Raw genomic sequence first — 15,045 nt, 5'->3', positions numbered from 1 at the left:
TTTGAATTCTGCATAAATACTTTACACATTGCCTCTAAGGTAAGCTTGACTCCTCCCGCTATCAGAGAGCCAAGCACATTAATTTGGAGTTTGGTTGTGCCCTACCCTGACAAGGATTGTAGTTGCTTCCTGAGTAGGGTTTCACCCACCTCAACCAGTAACCCAGTTTCTCACAAACGACATGTACCATTTAATATGACTATAATCTTACCGTTGTTGCAGTTCTTCACAGCACTTGTCAGTGATCATATGTTAAAGAGCGTGTGCAGATGCTCCATGGGGTTGCTTCGGATAAGCTTTTTTATGCCTCCTTGAGACTACTGAGATTGTTTGGAAAATCCACTCATCTGGAACAAACCTCTCCTGATGCTACAGTATCAGTAGTTATGGCTCAGGCATTACCTTTTGCTGCAGGTTGTTTATGTTTGTAACCGCCACACATTTGTTAAATAAAAACTAAATTAAATTAGAACCGGTGGCGCAGAAGAATGAAAGAAGTAAGGGGATGGATTTGTGTACAGTGTCCAAGTCATTGCATAAGCAATGGGGTACTTAACAAAATTAAAGGAAATGCCCTGGTGCATGGGAAAGGAAAAAAGGAATGGGCATGGTGTGCTGGCTCTTGTGTAGAGCTTGCAAGCTTTTTCCATCAGTTACGCTATTGTTAGGTAATGAATGGTACAGAAGAAGGCGTGGCACATATTAACATTGGCTGTAGCCATTGATGACTCAGAACTGCTTGGGCCATAGGACCCAATGCACAGTTCAGCTTAGAGCAGTGGTATAGAAGTGAAGAACTGCAGAAGGGTGGGTGAGCAGCAATGGTTGGTAGAGGGCAGAGCTCATCGCCATACCATGGGCAGGGACTACTATCTGTTTGTGCTCCTCCTATCCGAACGTGCATTTACAAGTAAATTACAAAAATGCCATCAGCCAAAAAGCCTGCCATAGTACTTTAGACTGGTCTCAAAATCACACATTGCCATAATAGACCCTAGCACTGAAGGGACCTATATTGTGTTCAGAGTTGCTCCTTGAGAAAAAGCAGATTGACAATACAAGTGTACCAATGGCTGAAGTGAGCTGATTGCCATATATTGTTTGCTTTAGTGGGTGGGACAAAAATGTGAAGGACAAGAAAATAGACCAATGGATGAAGAGGGCTAGCTGAAAGCTCTTGTTAGTAAGTATATTATGCATGTAATTTTACTAAAAACAAAGGGCCAGATGTACAACCTATTTTTGCATGTGCAAACAGGTTTGCGACCCGTTTGCGCATGCAAAAACCTCATGGGCCATGTACAAAGTCTATTTAGCGAGTCGCAATTTATTTGCGACTTGCTAAATAGGTTTTGCAACTCACAATTAGGAAGAGGCGTTCCCTGCCTAATAGCGACAGCAAAGCTATGTACCAATGTTTTGTGACCGCAATTGCAGCCGCAAAACACGTGCAAATTTCCACCCTCTTCAAGAGGGTGGTAATGGACTTGCAAATGGGAAGGGAACCCCTTCCCCTTTGTGACAGGCTCTGTAAATATTTTTTAAGGGCAGGCAGTGGTCCCAGGGACCACTACCTGCCCTTAAAAAAATGAAACGAAAATGTTTCATTTTTTTTTTTAAATGCATCCCGTTTTCCTTTAAGGGAAACGGGCTGCATTAAAAAAAACTGCTTTATTTAAAAGCAGACCCAGACATGGTGGTCTGCTGTGCCCAGCAGGCCACAATACCTGGGAGGGCCTGCCATTCCGAATGGGGTCGTGAATTGCGAGTGACTCATTAATGTTCATGAGCCTCGCAATTTGCGACCCCATTGGGAATAGCAAACAGTGTCTTTGACACTGTTGTACATCCCCTTTTGCGAGTCGCTATTGCGACGCAATTTGCGAGTGGCAAAATTGTTGGTCGTACATCTGGGCCACAATATCAAAAAATACAGCATTCGCTATCCACTTACAAATTAAATGTGAAACATATATCCCCTTGGCAGGCAAATAAATATTAGTTACATATTCGTAGTGTCTGCTATCACTCCACTGATTCAACGGCCTTGGCATGGATGGTTGGGGGGAGAGAGAGACATTCATAATGTGGCAGGCCGGGCCAGCATGGTTGTGGGGGGAACAAACATGAGGACTAGGTTGGGAAGGGAGAAAATACAGGTAGTGGTTTAGGGAGGTATAAGTATCACAGCATAAGAAAAAATAGAGCTACTCTAAGGGATCATGGTGGTATGCAAAAAAAAAGGTAAATAAGGTATTCAATAGGTCTCCCTTCTGCCATTGAAGAACATTGTCTGCAGCCCGACTGAGTCAATACTGCACCATCAATATGAGAAGACGCCAGATCCACTGTGGCATCACTTGTTACCTTGTAAATAATCCCACATCAGGAAGATACGGGATCGGAAAGTCATCCAAGCGTCTATGCTGCCAGGCAGGATTAGTCTATGGAAGACCAGATCCTACCATGAGCTACAAAGAATGAGAGAAGATTTAACCTCCTGTGAGATGACTCATTGCAGCCTATTCAGCTGTCAAGAGCTGATCTGCTGTCAGAGGAACCCCAAGAAGAAGCTCTAGTTCTCCTTCCCAGGTGTAAGATTCAGCCTGGTGTAGAAGGAGCTCAGATTGATCCTCCAATCAGTGATTCTGATTTGCTTGAGATCATTGCCCTAATAATGGTTGAGACTGGCTTGCATTTGTTAGAGTGAATTGAAATCTTGAATCCTTTGAGAAACACTCAGGCAGTGAGTAAATCTCAGGTCTTTACTGGGAAGTTTCTGAGGCTGGCCATATCTGAACCATAATCAAATGTTCTTGATCCTTTTGAGGTTGGTTAGAATCACAATGTAAGTTCAGACATGTCAAATAAAAGTCCTGGCCATTAACCCATATTGATGTTGATTTTGCCTTCAAATCTCTTTTCACATATGTTGAGTAAGTAACGATTATCGCATATAGCAACAGCTCTTTTAGTGCATGAGATCCTATTGTTGTCTAGGAAAATCGAGAGGTTTCAGAAAGTTTTGTTTGTAGAGAATAACAACACTAGCATTAAATAAGAAAATCTTGGACTCCAGGTTGTTCAGAAGATGAATATTTTTATTTAATATGGTTGTGTCTGCTTAGATGCTCACAGTACTTGATAAATCAATTACTTGATATTAAAAAACATATTGATTGGTGTTTGGTTCTCGAATGGGCAATAAACAGATCACAAACGTTTTAAAAAGTAAATAATTAAATGATATCTATGAATAAAAATCAATCAGGATCTTATCCATGTGTGGGCCTCTTCTCATGCAATCTTGTTGATCCCTTCCGGTGCCTCTCAGGCCTTTAGGAGCACACCATCTCCTGGAACTCTGCAAGAACAAGCGAGATGTCCACAAAATCAAACACCTTGAAAAGAACATTCGGAATAGCAATATGAAAATGAAGCTCGCTTGATTAGAATTCTACATGTCCTGCTGTAAGTTGTAAGTTAGTGCTCTCTGGTGCTCCCTGGAGTTGTGAATTATTTGGTAAAGCCTGATTTAATTTTATTTTGGAGTATCTATATCTTTTTAATTTGCGTGCAGGATTAAAGTGTGTTGTTTTCTTATTCCTCAAATTACTTAAGGGTGTAAGAATGATGATGTTCAATGAAGATTATTTGCTAAAACAAAAAAGTACCCAACCCCTAAATTTGCACATTTTTAGCTACAGATATTGCCTTAACCACGATTTGTTGGTGTCCCAAAACAAATTAATTATAAGCTGTTTATGTAGGGCTCTACCCCTGAAGAAATACTGGCATCTTCCCTACAATTATTGCTCTCATGAAATTTAAATGTAGTTTATGCATTTGTTATTGAAAGATTCAATCATACTGAAGCGCGCTTGCAACTTTTATAACTTAATATATTCAGAAAAGAGAGGCTGTGTCTTAAGGTAGTAGCTTGTTCACAGAATAAATGTACAAATATTCTTTACTTATTTGCATGCATTTATTAAGGTCATCAGGGTTTGAGCCTGATATAAAAGAGAACAGCCGACAAGTGTTTCGCTCATATGGCTGGCACACCTAAGGCTTTCTCAAGGCAAGAGTCAATATCAATGTACCATTCATATAGGAGTAGTAAATTCAGCAAAAGCTTGAAAAAGGTCTCTGCGGTCAATACAAGGCAAAGTGAAGTGTCATGACTTCAGTTTGCCTTGTATTGATCTGTCTCCAAACCTGTTTTTTTTTTTTAAATATTTTTTTATTAATTTTCAAACAACTCAACATCTAGTGCAACATCGCAATATCCAGTGTATAACTGACAGCATAGCATATTACGAGCCGCTTCTTATTGCGGTTCCCATCCCCTACCCGCCCTCCGCCATCGGTGTGCCTCCCTAGCAAGATTCATAAACACTGGCTCAAAACCTGATGACCCTAATAAATGCATACATATAAGTAAAGAATATTTGGACGTTTATTCCAGAAACAAGCTACTACCTTTAGGCACAGCCGGTCTGTTCTGAATCAATTCTCTGATTGCTTGGTGGACATTAGGGACGTATCCACCTGACAGGCAGTCCTACTTTGTAGTACTTAATAAGGGTCCTGTCCCGGTTACATAAACCCATTGATCCTCATCCATGCTCTATAAAAACAGCTTAATATATTGTACACAGTTTGAGTTCCTAGACATTGCAATAGATTGTGCCTTAAATGCCTGACTTTGTTAAGTGATCCAACTGCAGCAAATATTTCAACATTTTGCCGTGTCAATAATGGGGATACCTTACTGTTCTCTACAGCTTTCGGAGCTTAGACTAATTCACACAACCCTTGAGTTTACACAGTTCAGTAATGTTTACAGAAGAAGGTTGATAACAGGAACGCACACGTATGTCCTTGTTCTTTGCATGTTTCCATAATCATACACATCATCACCAAGAACGGGTCTGAGTTACCCACAGTAGCCTATGGGCCTTTTGCATTGTAAAAGTGGTGTCAAAAGCTACCTATCATTTTTTAGGCCTGGCTGTAGACATCTTTGGCTGTTTTGTCAGAGCTCATGACAACTATACTCCTGGGGACTTGGGGTCAGCTCCCTACAGCCATTGGCTTTCCTGATGTTTCCCTGCATTTGTCAGTGCTTGTTCTATACATGTTACCATCAGCCTCTCTTTTGTTGCAGACACTATAGCAACCCCTCTTTTTAGCAGGAGGCCTAAAATACCATCAGCATATGCTAATTGTAGATACGGCCTCTACATATTTGTTTAGGGCGAAATATATACCCCTGCTTCCCAGGAAATGCAGGGATATATCCTCAGTAGTACCGTCTCCTCGACTTTCAACAACAAATAGTTCAGTATCTCACATCCCATCCATAGACCTACTTAACCCCTGTGCTCCTTTAATGGCTCATTCCCTGGTTATTTCTGTTACTCTGGTATTGCACATAATTTCAAAATTTCTCGTCTCAACATGTTTCCTCAGACGCTCAAAAACATGACATATTGAACTGAGAGCGCAGCAAGAGTCAACGCATGATGAAAGATTACATTTTTTTCTGCCATATTGGGAAGACAGCTTACCTTCAGCCCCGATTTTTCCATCCCCGTCATGGTCAGCACAGGACATGAAGGCCTTGGTCTCGTTGGAAGTTAGCGTTCTAGCTCCGGCGTCGAATCGCTGGAGGAAGAACCTGAAAAAACAACAGACATCCGGTTTGAATAATGAAGCAGGTGGGTCATAATTGTAAGGCGCCGCGCGACTCAGCCGCAATCTCTTCCCTCGCCTGGCAGTATTCCACCCCGCTGCTGCCTATATATTACCATAGTTGGGATTTGCATGCTGTTTCTTTTGGTGAGGTCGGACTCTTGGTGAATTCTGACCTCTAAAATGATCCCTGGCACACCCTGGGGTTAGAGGCCGGACAATGAAGAGCTTTAGTTTGGGTGCACAAAACGCATTCCCACATTAAGAGATCCTTGGAAAGTGTATCCTATTGTATTCTCTCGGTGGCCCAGCCCCAGGGGACGGAAATGCACCACTACTTTACACTATTATCATGCTTGTGTGGTGGTAATTGAATCCTCTGCCCACTGAAAAGTTCTCTGACTGGAGAAGAATGCACTTCAGCTTAAGCCCTTCTACTTTCAAATATTTATGTGATGAGAATAATACCTTAGTATTTATATCAGAGTATATGTCACTCTGCGTTGACGGTTCGGGTGTGGGTTGTGTGTTTAAGGCTGTGGCTGGATGTGTGTAGTATACTTGTATGGTTTAGCTGGCCTTTTGTCTTTTTATGTGTTTGGGTGTGTGTGTCTGCAAGTACACATGTGTATGCATGTGACTGTGAGTGAGTGAAGTGCGTGGTTGTTTGTATCAGTTTAAGAGTATGTGTCCTTATGTGTGTGTTTTACTGGGTGAGTGTGTTTTGTGTGTGACGGGATGCAAATATGTGTAATGTGTGTGGGTGTGCCTGTGTAGGTATGTACGGATGTGTGACCGTGTGGGTATATAGTATATGTGTGGTGTTTGTGAATCTGTTTATGTCTGTGGGTGTGTGTTTGTGGGTCTCTGTGGGTGCATGTGTGTGTGTGTGCAGCTTGCGATTTTTTTTTTTAAACCCCTGACTCACTAAAGAAAATGGATGTGTGCAATAGGCTTGGGGTGTGCCCATGTCTTGGATTCCGAAAGATGGCTAGAGGTGTAGATTTTGGCCTCTTGGTCTAGTTTGAAAGGCCAGCCTCGGGCCATGGGACTGGCCGCTCTGAATGCACATTCTGCCCTCAATGGCTTGTGTTCATGCACTAGTGGGTAGCACTTCTCACCTCAGCTCTTCCTCCTCAATGTATCCACTCTCATCATTGTCCATCACTCTGAAGATCTCCTTCACCTGGCAGGGGGTCTTCTTGCTCATGCCACAAGTGCTGAAGAATTTCTTGTGGTTGAAGGAATCTGGTGCTGTAAGAAGGATACAAATCGTAAGATCCTCACTCTCTATCCGTGCTACATGCACTTAACTGTTAGGAAGTTAACTCTCAAAAGAATTAACATTTATATTTTAATATATTGCTTCCTATATAAGAAATCATAATGCAGAATATGTTTTCTTATTAAATTATTGCTTTTGTCCTTTTATCTTTTTATATTTCAATTTTGATATTTGGAAAAATCTAAAACAAATTGTAATTCAGTAGTTGAAGGCTAAACCACTAGCATCATGATGATGGCTGTCGCGCACATAAGACTAGGAATTTGTGACCTGGCTTTATCATATACAAAAGGAAAAGTTGTGCAGCTGTTGAAAACTTTATTTTGCTTTCGCGTGCACTGTCATGTCCTACCTGCCGACAACACACTTTTAAAGCAATACTTTTGTTTTTCACTCGATATACACACAGTAAAACAAACATTGCTGAACACACTGATTCAACACATTATTATCTTATTTTGCTCTTATCTAAACAGCATAATTACAGCACAATTATTAAAAAAATTAAAAGCTGAAGAATCAAACCTAAGACATACAAGGAGAAAAAAATACACACAGCACGCTCAAATCCCGCAAAGCAGAATATAAGAGAATTGCGCCAGAAGTACTATGTACTGGTTGCAAAATGCTTTTAGCAATCAGTATTTTTGGAACCACAATTATTTTTGTGAACCGACCTATTTACAATTTGGTTGGTCCGTTATAAACTGGATTTGATTGAGACACAAAATTCATTAGGTAGGTCGCAATTTGCACGATTGTCACCATCCCAGGGATGGTTGCTCAGAAGGGTCAGCATGCCACCATTTCTGTGATTTATTTTCAATTAAGTGAACTTTTATTTTTTGAATTTAGTCTTTTCCTTAAAGGAAACTAAACTGCATTTATGCAATCAAGTTTCGTTTTCAAAAAAAGTTTGTTTGAGAGTTGGCAATGGTCCCATGGACCACTCAGTCCTAAACCATTAATGTATATGGATGGGAATGGCTATTTGGAAGGGAAGCCTAAATACGCCCCTTTCAAATAGCGATTTCTTATGCATTTCTACACCCATTGTAGGATGTGGGTAAAAGTCACTGACTCCTAAAATGGGTTTAGTACATTACAAAAAATATTTAAGCAGTGAGAAACTTCGAATAGGAATGTTTTGGACCATACAAATTATTTGCACAGCTAGTCCTAGATTACATGATGGTGCAATAGCGGAAGGCTAATTTTTGCACTGACTTCCACATCCATCAACCGGTGCAAAAACAGTATTTGCCGATCAGTCAAGGCAAATATCAGTGCAAAATTGTCATTCAGGGTTGAAAACCTTTTGTAATACAACCACAAGTGCTGACATTTTGCTGAGCGTTACATTTGATCACTATCACAGTAGATTTACCAGAGTTCAGAAGCAGTCCCTTGACTACCTGTGTGGCTGGTTTAGGCGAATGGAGTGTGAAGTTATGCTTATTCCAGAGGAGGCTAGTGATAGGGTTTGTGGTTCACCTGGTTATAGAACTCTTGGTGCATGTTTTGTTCCTTACCTTGGCACTCCTTCAGGGCAGCAGCAATGTCAGCAGGGCACAGAATGCTGGTGAGACTCATCCTGGATCTGTTACAAATAAGACAAAATATTTAAAAATGAAAATACATAGAAGCCTTGGGTAAAGGAGATGCTGAGATAGAGATACAACATTTGTGCAGATCATTGTATTAATGTCCTGTTATTCTGCAAGTCTGCAAACTCGAGTTACTTGTTTATTCATCTAGTCACAAACTCAGTCTTTGCTTTTACACTAGATTGCTCCTATTTTTCTGTTTCAGGTGTTGTTCTCCATTCCTTATTTTTCTCCCATCCCCCCACCATTGTAAGATAGTTCAATACATTTACCACCATTTCTGGGAAGATTATCAGCTTTGTGCTACTCCTGAGCCCTCCTGAAGAGTCCTACCTTATGAGTCACTTTGTTTGGGTGTCCCCATTGCTATTCAGACACTAGCACAGTGTTGCACGTCTGGCACCTGGGTGCATTCAGCATGAGTTTTGTCTGAGTACACTCAGCCATGAGATGATGTTGCTAGAGGACACTCCCCCTTGAGGTGGTGCTGCTAGACTACACTCAGCCATGAGATGATGTTGCTAGAGTACACTCAGCCATGAGATGATGTTGCTAGAGTACACTCACCCTTGAGATGGTGTTGCTAGAGTACACTCAGCCATGCAATGGTGTTGCTAGAGTACACTCCCCCTTGATGTGGGTTTGCTAGAGTACACTCAGCCATTAGATGATGTTGCTAGAGTACACTCCCCCTTGAGGTGGTGTTGCTAGAGTACACTCACCAATGAGATGATGTAGCTATATTACACTCCCCCTTGAGGTGGTGCTGCTAGACTAAACTCAGCCATGAGATGATGTTGCTAGAGTACACTCAGCCATGAGATGATGTTGCTAGAGTACACTCACCCTTGAGATGGTGTTGCTAGAGTACACTCCCCCTTGAGATGATGTTGCTAGAGTACACTCAGCCATGAGATGATGTTGCTAGAGTACACTCCCCCTTGAGAAGGTGTTGCTAAAGTAAACTCAGCCATGAGATGATGTTGCTAGAGTGCACCCATCAATGAGATGAAGTTGCTAGAGTACACTCCCCCTTGAGATGGTGCTGCTAGAGTACACACAACCATGAGATGATGTTGCTAGAGTACACTCACTCTTGAGATGGTGTTGCTAGAGTACACTCAGCCAAGAGATGATGTTGCCAGAGTACACCCACCCTTGAGATGGTGTTGCTAGAGTACACTCAGCCAAGAGATTAGGTTGCTAGATTACACTCCCCCTTGAGGTGGTGCTGCTAGAGTACACTCAGCCATGAGATGTAGTTGCTTGAGTACACTCAGCCATTGGATGATGTTGCTATAGTACACTCCCCCTTGAGATGGTGTTGCTAGAGTACACTCAGCCATGAGATGATGTTGCTAGAGTACACTCCCCCTTGAGATGATGTTGCTAGAGTACGCTCACCCTTGAGATAATGTTGCTAGAGTACACTCCCACTTGATTTGATGTTGCTAGAGTACACTCCCACTTGAGAAGGTGTTGCTAGATTACACTCAGCCATGAGATGGTGTTGCTAGATTACACTCAGCCATGAGACGGTGTTGCTATGCTACATTCACACTTAAAATGATATGCTTGGCAGGTTGATGCCAGATAGTAGTAGACACCTGATTTTGCTCCTGTTGATGCACACATGCACACTACTCTCAACATGTCCTAGATGGAGCAGAAGTCTGATCTTTGGACACTGACTATGGTAATACAAGCACTACGATATTTCGCTACTAATCGAAGTGATTATACTGGTGCCCAGCTGTGTATTGGGGCTAGACCTCAGTTTTCCACGCTCAAGCACCACTGGGAAGGTGCAGAGGCCACTTCCAGCTCTGGAGGCCAATAGACATCTGTAGGTTTATCACATGCATCAAAATTGGGTCTAGATCTTATACGAGTTCAAAACTCAAACTTTTGGGGCTCTCTGCATCTGATACAGAAAGCCTGCACATGCACTAGGATGTCCTCAAGGTTTTTAGCCTTCTGAAGCAGGGTGCCATGTTCGGTTCCAACCTCTCCCCACTGCCCCACTGGCAAGCTGTTTGTAGGGCAGCGATGCTTGAAGTTTGCTTGGTGGCTGCCTATTGTTCCATGTCCTATAAACAGCCTTATGAATACCACAAGCTGACTTGCTGTGGCAAATCATCCTAACACAAGCTACATTATGATGTCCAATGTCAGTCTAAGAGGGCTGGGAGAATTTTTTTTGTGAGTCAAACTATATCAAATACCAGGAAGTGGACGGGAAGTGTGCGTTCAAGGGTTGTAATCTCATTAAATTCTGTGCACACATATACACTTGTGTGAGGATTCACAAACTTCCCTCCAACCCATTCATACCATGGAAACGGTCAGAAATGTACTCCTGACAAGGGCAGGAGTAAATGCCTTTACATGGCGGAAAGGCGCAAGGAACCATCCTAAAGCTAACTGGCTTTAGGGAATGGGGCTTCTCCAAAGGAAAAATTATTTTCCCTGTGGAGAAAAAAAGCACAACACAAGGACTGGTTTTGTTAAACTCCACTCCACAAGACTATAGGTTGAGTTAACCATTCTTGCGACCTGGATCATAACGCACCACACAACCTGCAGAAAAGGAGCTTTATGGAATATCTCACACCTTGCAGAAAGAACCTACTGCAAGGAGCCAAAGCTGATGTTCCTCCTTTGCTGGGTCTTAGTTTGAGGTGTGGTGACTGGGAGAGTGGTGATGGCGCCTTTTGGGGATGCTGTAATGTGCTGGTGGTAATAGTTGGTTGACACCGGCGCCACTCGTGTTTTGGGAGCATCAAATTTTGACCCGGAAAAAGGGAGAGAAAGGAAGGAAAGGGGAAATGGTCATGGAAGGGAGCCCAAACCGTGACATATAGGGAAAGCAGGGATGAAAAAGAGCCTGCAAGAGTGAGATAAATAGACAAAAAGTGCAGGGCGATGGAAGAAAGAGGTATGAGGCGTAATCAAGACTCTGGACACTTGGAAGTGGGTAATTGTGGTATTTGGCAGCGCTTGCAACGGGCACCCAAAAACACTCTGAGGCCTGCAATTTTTTTAAACAAATTAAGCACTGGACAATTGCAACTGCCATGCTAGCCATGGAGAACGTGATTTCTATCCCTCATCGAGGAGAACATTCCTATGTAAGCAATCAAGTTACATTGTTTGAGATTAGTGTATTCATCTCTGTTTTCAGTGGTCTCAATGTGCAGTGAAGAGTTGGAAATGATCATGCTAGCTGTTTTGAGCTGTTTGCACCTTTTGTTTGCACTGTCTGAAGCCATAGGGTTTTTTAGTTTTGTGTGCATTTCCTTGCTTTCTAGTTTGGGATCTCAAAGGTGGGGTGTATTCTCGCTTTCGTTCTTTATGTGATCCCTACATGCCTGTTGCGAGCTTCTGGTTGTGAGCTGTCAACATGGATGCATCTACAGTGGGGGTTGGTCTCTTTCTTTCTCCATACTTAATCAAGTGTGCAGGACGTGGGATGGGTTTTTCGGTTCTTGGTTTTAGCATTGGTATGTTTTGTGCATGTCACTGTTTATGGTTCCATTTTGCCTGTTGTGTTTCAGGTTCTTTGATGCTACTGTCTGTGTTGCTGTATACTGTAGTGATTAGTGTGTGTGTGTTGTTTGTTGTGATCTCACCTCGTAGTACATAGACACTAGCTCAGTGTTGCTCGTCAGGGACCTTCGCATATTCGCATGAGGGTGGACATACAATTACAGTACCCATCAAATCAATAAATGCAACACATGGTTGACAATTTAACAATCTCATAGATTAATCAGACCACACTCAAAGCAAACTCAGTCCCGCCACATCACCAACCACAAAATAATTCTACTGCCCAGAAAGAAAGGGCTCTTTGCAGGCAACCCAACATCTTCAACATAGTTTCCCCAACATATTCCCCAGAGCAGACCACACCATCAGCCGACAGGAGCCTTGCCCTTACCTGTGTTTGTTTCTCTGGGGACCGCAGTGGTAGAAAGAAGAGCGAAGGTCTTGTGAGGCATCCAAACTGTGGTACCTGTCTGCTGAGGCGCGGGTTTATATAGGATTCAAGGGGTGACAATGAGGGCTCCTAGGGTTACCTTCCAGGGATCGGATGCTCTCTCTGAAATGGATCTCTGCGGCTTGCTTAACTAATTAACCTCTTCTATTTATATCCCTGGGGGAATATAGAAAATTGCAATTTCCAATAACTCTGCGTCGCGTGCCGCCAGGTGCGCGGCGTCACAGGATAGCACGCGGCTCACCTTTGCATTGTCACATCCAGGCTTTGTTTCTTGGAGGGCAACAAAGAGAAGGTGTTAATGTCGATTCTTTGAGGGCGGTGGGGTCGGAGAAAAGCTTGCATTTGGTACTGAATTCTTTGTAGGAAACCTGTCAGTAAAGCAACCATAGACTTCCACATGAAAGGTTGAGAACATTTTCAGACAGATCCCCTAAGAGGATCCTGTCCAGCCTTCTTACTTTGAGAACTTCAATCAACAGAGAAGTAGCCAGAACATTCTGTGCGCCAATATTTTTATTTTACTGGCAATGTCACCATGTATTATATAAACATTTATTAATGGTCATATTATACACTAGACAAGTGAAACTTTTTTTTGGTTCCGGGTAGATCTCGCACATACTCCCCAACAATGAGCATTTTTAAAGAAGAGTCATTTATTACATTTTTCTTTTTAACTTCATAAATATGAAATTGAGAGAACAATCGGAGTTTCAAGAACAACCATGAATAATAATATTTAAATAAAAGTTTAATTCAAGAGATCATTTGCATAATGAGCACTCAAAAGTTTAAAACACAAAGGGCCTCATTTACAATGAGGCTGCGCCACCAGAGCGTCACTTTCTGCAGTGCTCCGGTGGCCCAGGGGTTTGCTCCATATTTACCAGGTAGCAGTAAGCCATTTTGCATGGTTTAATGCAGCTTGTACATATCGTTCCCTTTAACACAGTTTTCTGCGTTACAGGGGCGTGCAATGTGTGTTGATGGGGGTGTTCCCAGCAATACCCATGGGGTTTTTGACACTGCCCCAGATTTACGAGGAATCGTAACTCTAAGTCAGCGTCAAAAACATGACGCCGCCCTAGGGGAGGCATAAGGGAGGTGCAACCTTTATTTCTCCTCGTTTTTCCATTTTCTATGTGTGCTGCATTCTGAAGCACACATTCAAAGAGGAAAACGCCTCTTGTGATTGTTTTTGTGCAGGAAGGTTTCCCTTCCTTCACAAAAAAAAGAATCCCTGCAACACAGGCGCCCTTGTACCGTGGTGCATAGGTGCCTGTATTGGCATATGGAAGCCCATGGTGCGCCAGCACAGGGGAAAAGAACAGGAATGCGCCATATTTGATAGATACAGTGCATTTCTGCCCTTTTCTTTTGCCGTAGTGCAGCACAGCAGAAAGGCCTGCGGTGCTATCCTACAGCAACATCTTATAAATAAGGCCCAAGACTTTTGCATGAAAAGTGAAGAAGATTTAGCTTGAAAGGGGAAGTGTTAAAGTACATAATTATTGGCATGAGTCACCACTGGCTATCAATGGCTTTGTCACTATTTTCTTTAGTCAAGTTTACTCTTGTGACCTTCAGGTAAAAAGTTTCAAGCCATGCCACACTGGGAACACAAACCATGGCTAACGCCAGTCTGGCCCTGGTGCCACAAACCATTTGGCCACCCAGCTCTCATGACCACATGTTTGTTTCGTACACAGAATTACAATTAGGTTCTCCTGACAGTTTCTCTGCCTCTGTGCCTGCATCTTTAATATGGCACAGGTGCAAAACCAACTCTTCCCTCATTTGCAGGGGGGCCACACCCCATGCAAAAGCTGAAACTTTCCATTGTGACCATGCTGGCTGGAATGTGCACTGGTGTTGTCCATAGAGACATCAGCAGCATCTTTTATAATACCAGAGTGGGAGGAAATGCCCAGTGCACCTTGTGAGCAGTTTTCATAATGTATCCCCTGATGGACTTGTCAAGTGTTTCCTGGGGAACAACCTTTACAACGCAACTTTTACAACGCACTACCTTTACAACACATTTTTTACAACGCATAATCCATTACAACGCATGACATTACAACGCATGACACTACAACGCATTTTTAAAAACTACCTTTACAACGCATTCCATTACAACGCATACTACCATTACAACGCATACCATTACAACGCATAATATTACACTACACTATCCAACACTTACCCTACTGTTGCACCCCCTGGAGTTAGAATAGTAATTTTTACCCCTATACTATCCAACACTTACCCTACTGATGCACCCCCTGGAGTTAGAATAGTAATTTTTACCCCTATACTATCCAACACTTACCCTACTGTTGCACCCCCTGTAGTTAGAATAGTAATTTTTACCCCTATACTATCCAACACTTACCCTACTGTTGCACCCCCTGGAGTTAGAATAGTAATTTTTACCCCTATACTATCCA

General features: G+C 42.4%; 1 protein-coding gene across 1 annotated transcript; it reads right to left on the bottom strand.

Moving 5' to 3' along the window:
- Window positions 1–3,080: 3,080 nt before the first annotated feature.
- LOC146796438 (parvalbumin, thymic CPV3-like) lies at window positions 3,081–12,672 on the bottom strand. Its single transcript, XM_085630208.1, has 5 exons — window positions 12,533–12,672; window positions 8,515–8,582; window positions 6,819–6,951; window positions 5,574–5,683; window positions 3,081–3,364 (listed from the first exon to the last, which is right to left on the bottom strand). Exons 2-5 carry the CDS (start codon window positions 8,573–8,575, stop codon window positions 3,339–3,341), a joined length of 330 nt encoding a protein of 109 aa, XP_085486334.1. The 5' UTR covers window positions 8,576–8,582; window positions 12,533–12,672; the 3' UTR covers window positions 3,081–3,338.
- Window positions 12,673–15,045: the final 2,373 nt, after the last annotated feature.

Source organism: Triturus cristatus, chromosome 10 (assembly GCF_964204655.1).
Source record: "Triturus cristatus chromosome 10, aTriCri1.1, whole genome shotgun sequence".
In the NCBI taxonomy this organism is placed as follows: domain Eukaryota; kingdom Metazoa; phylum Chordata; class Amphibia; order Caudata; family Salamandridae; genus Triturus; species Triturus cristatus.
The sequence above is the reverse complement of the archived record's forward strand: the minus strand, read 5'-3'. Positions and strand labels throughout refer to the sequence as shown.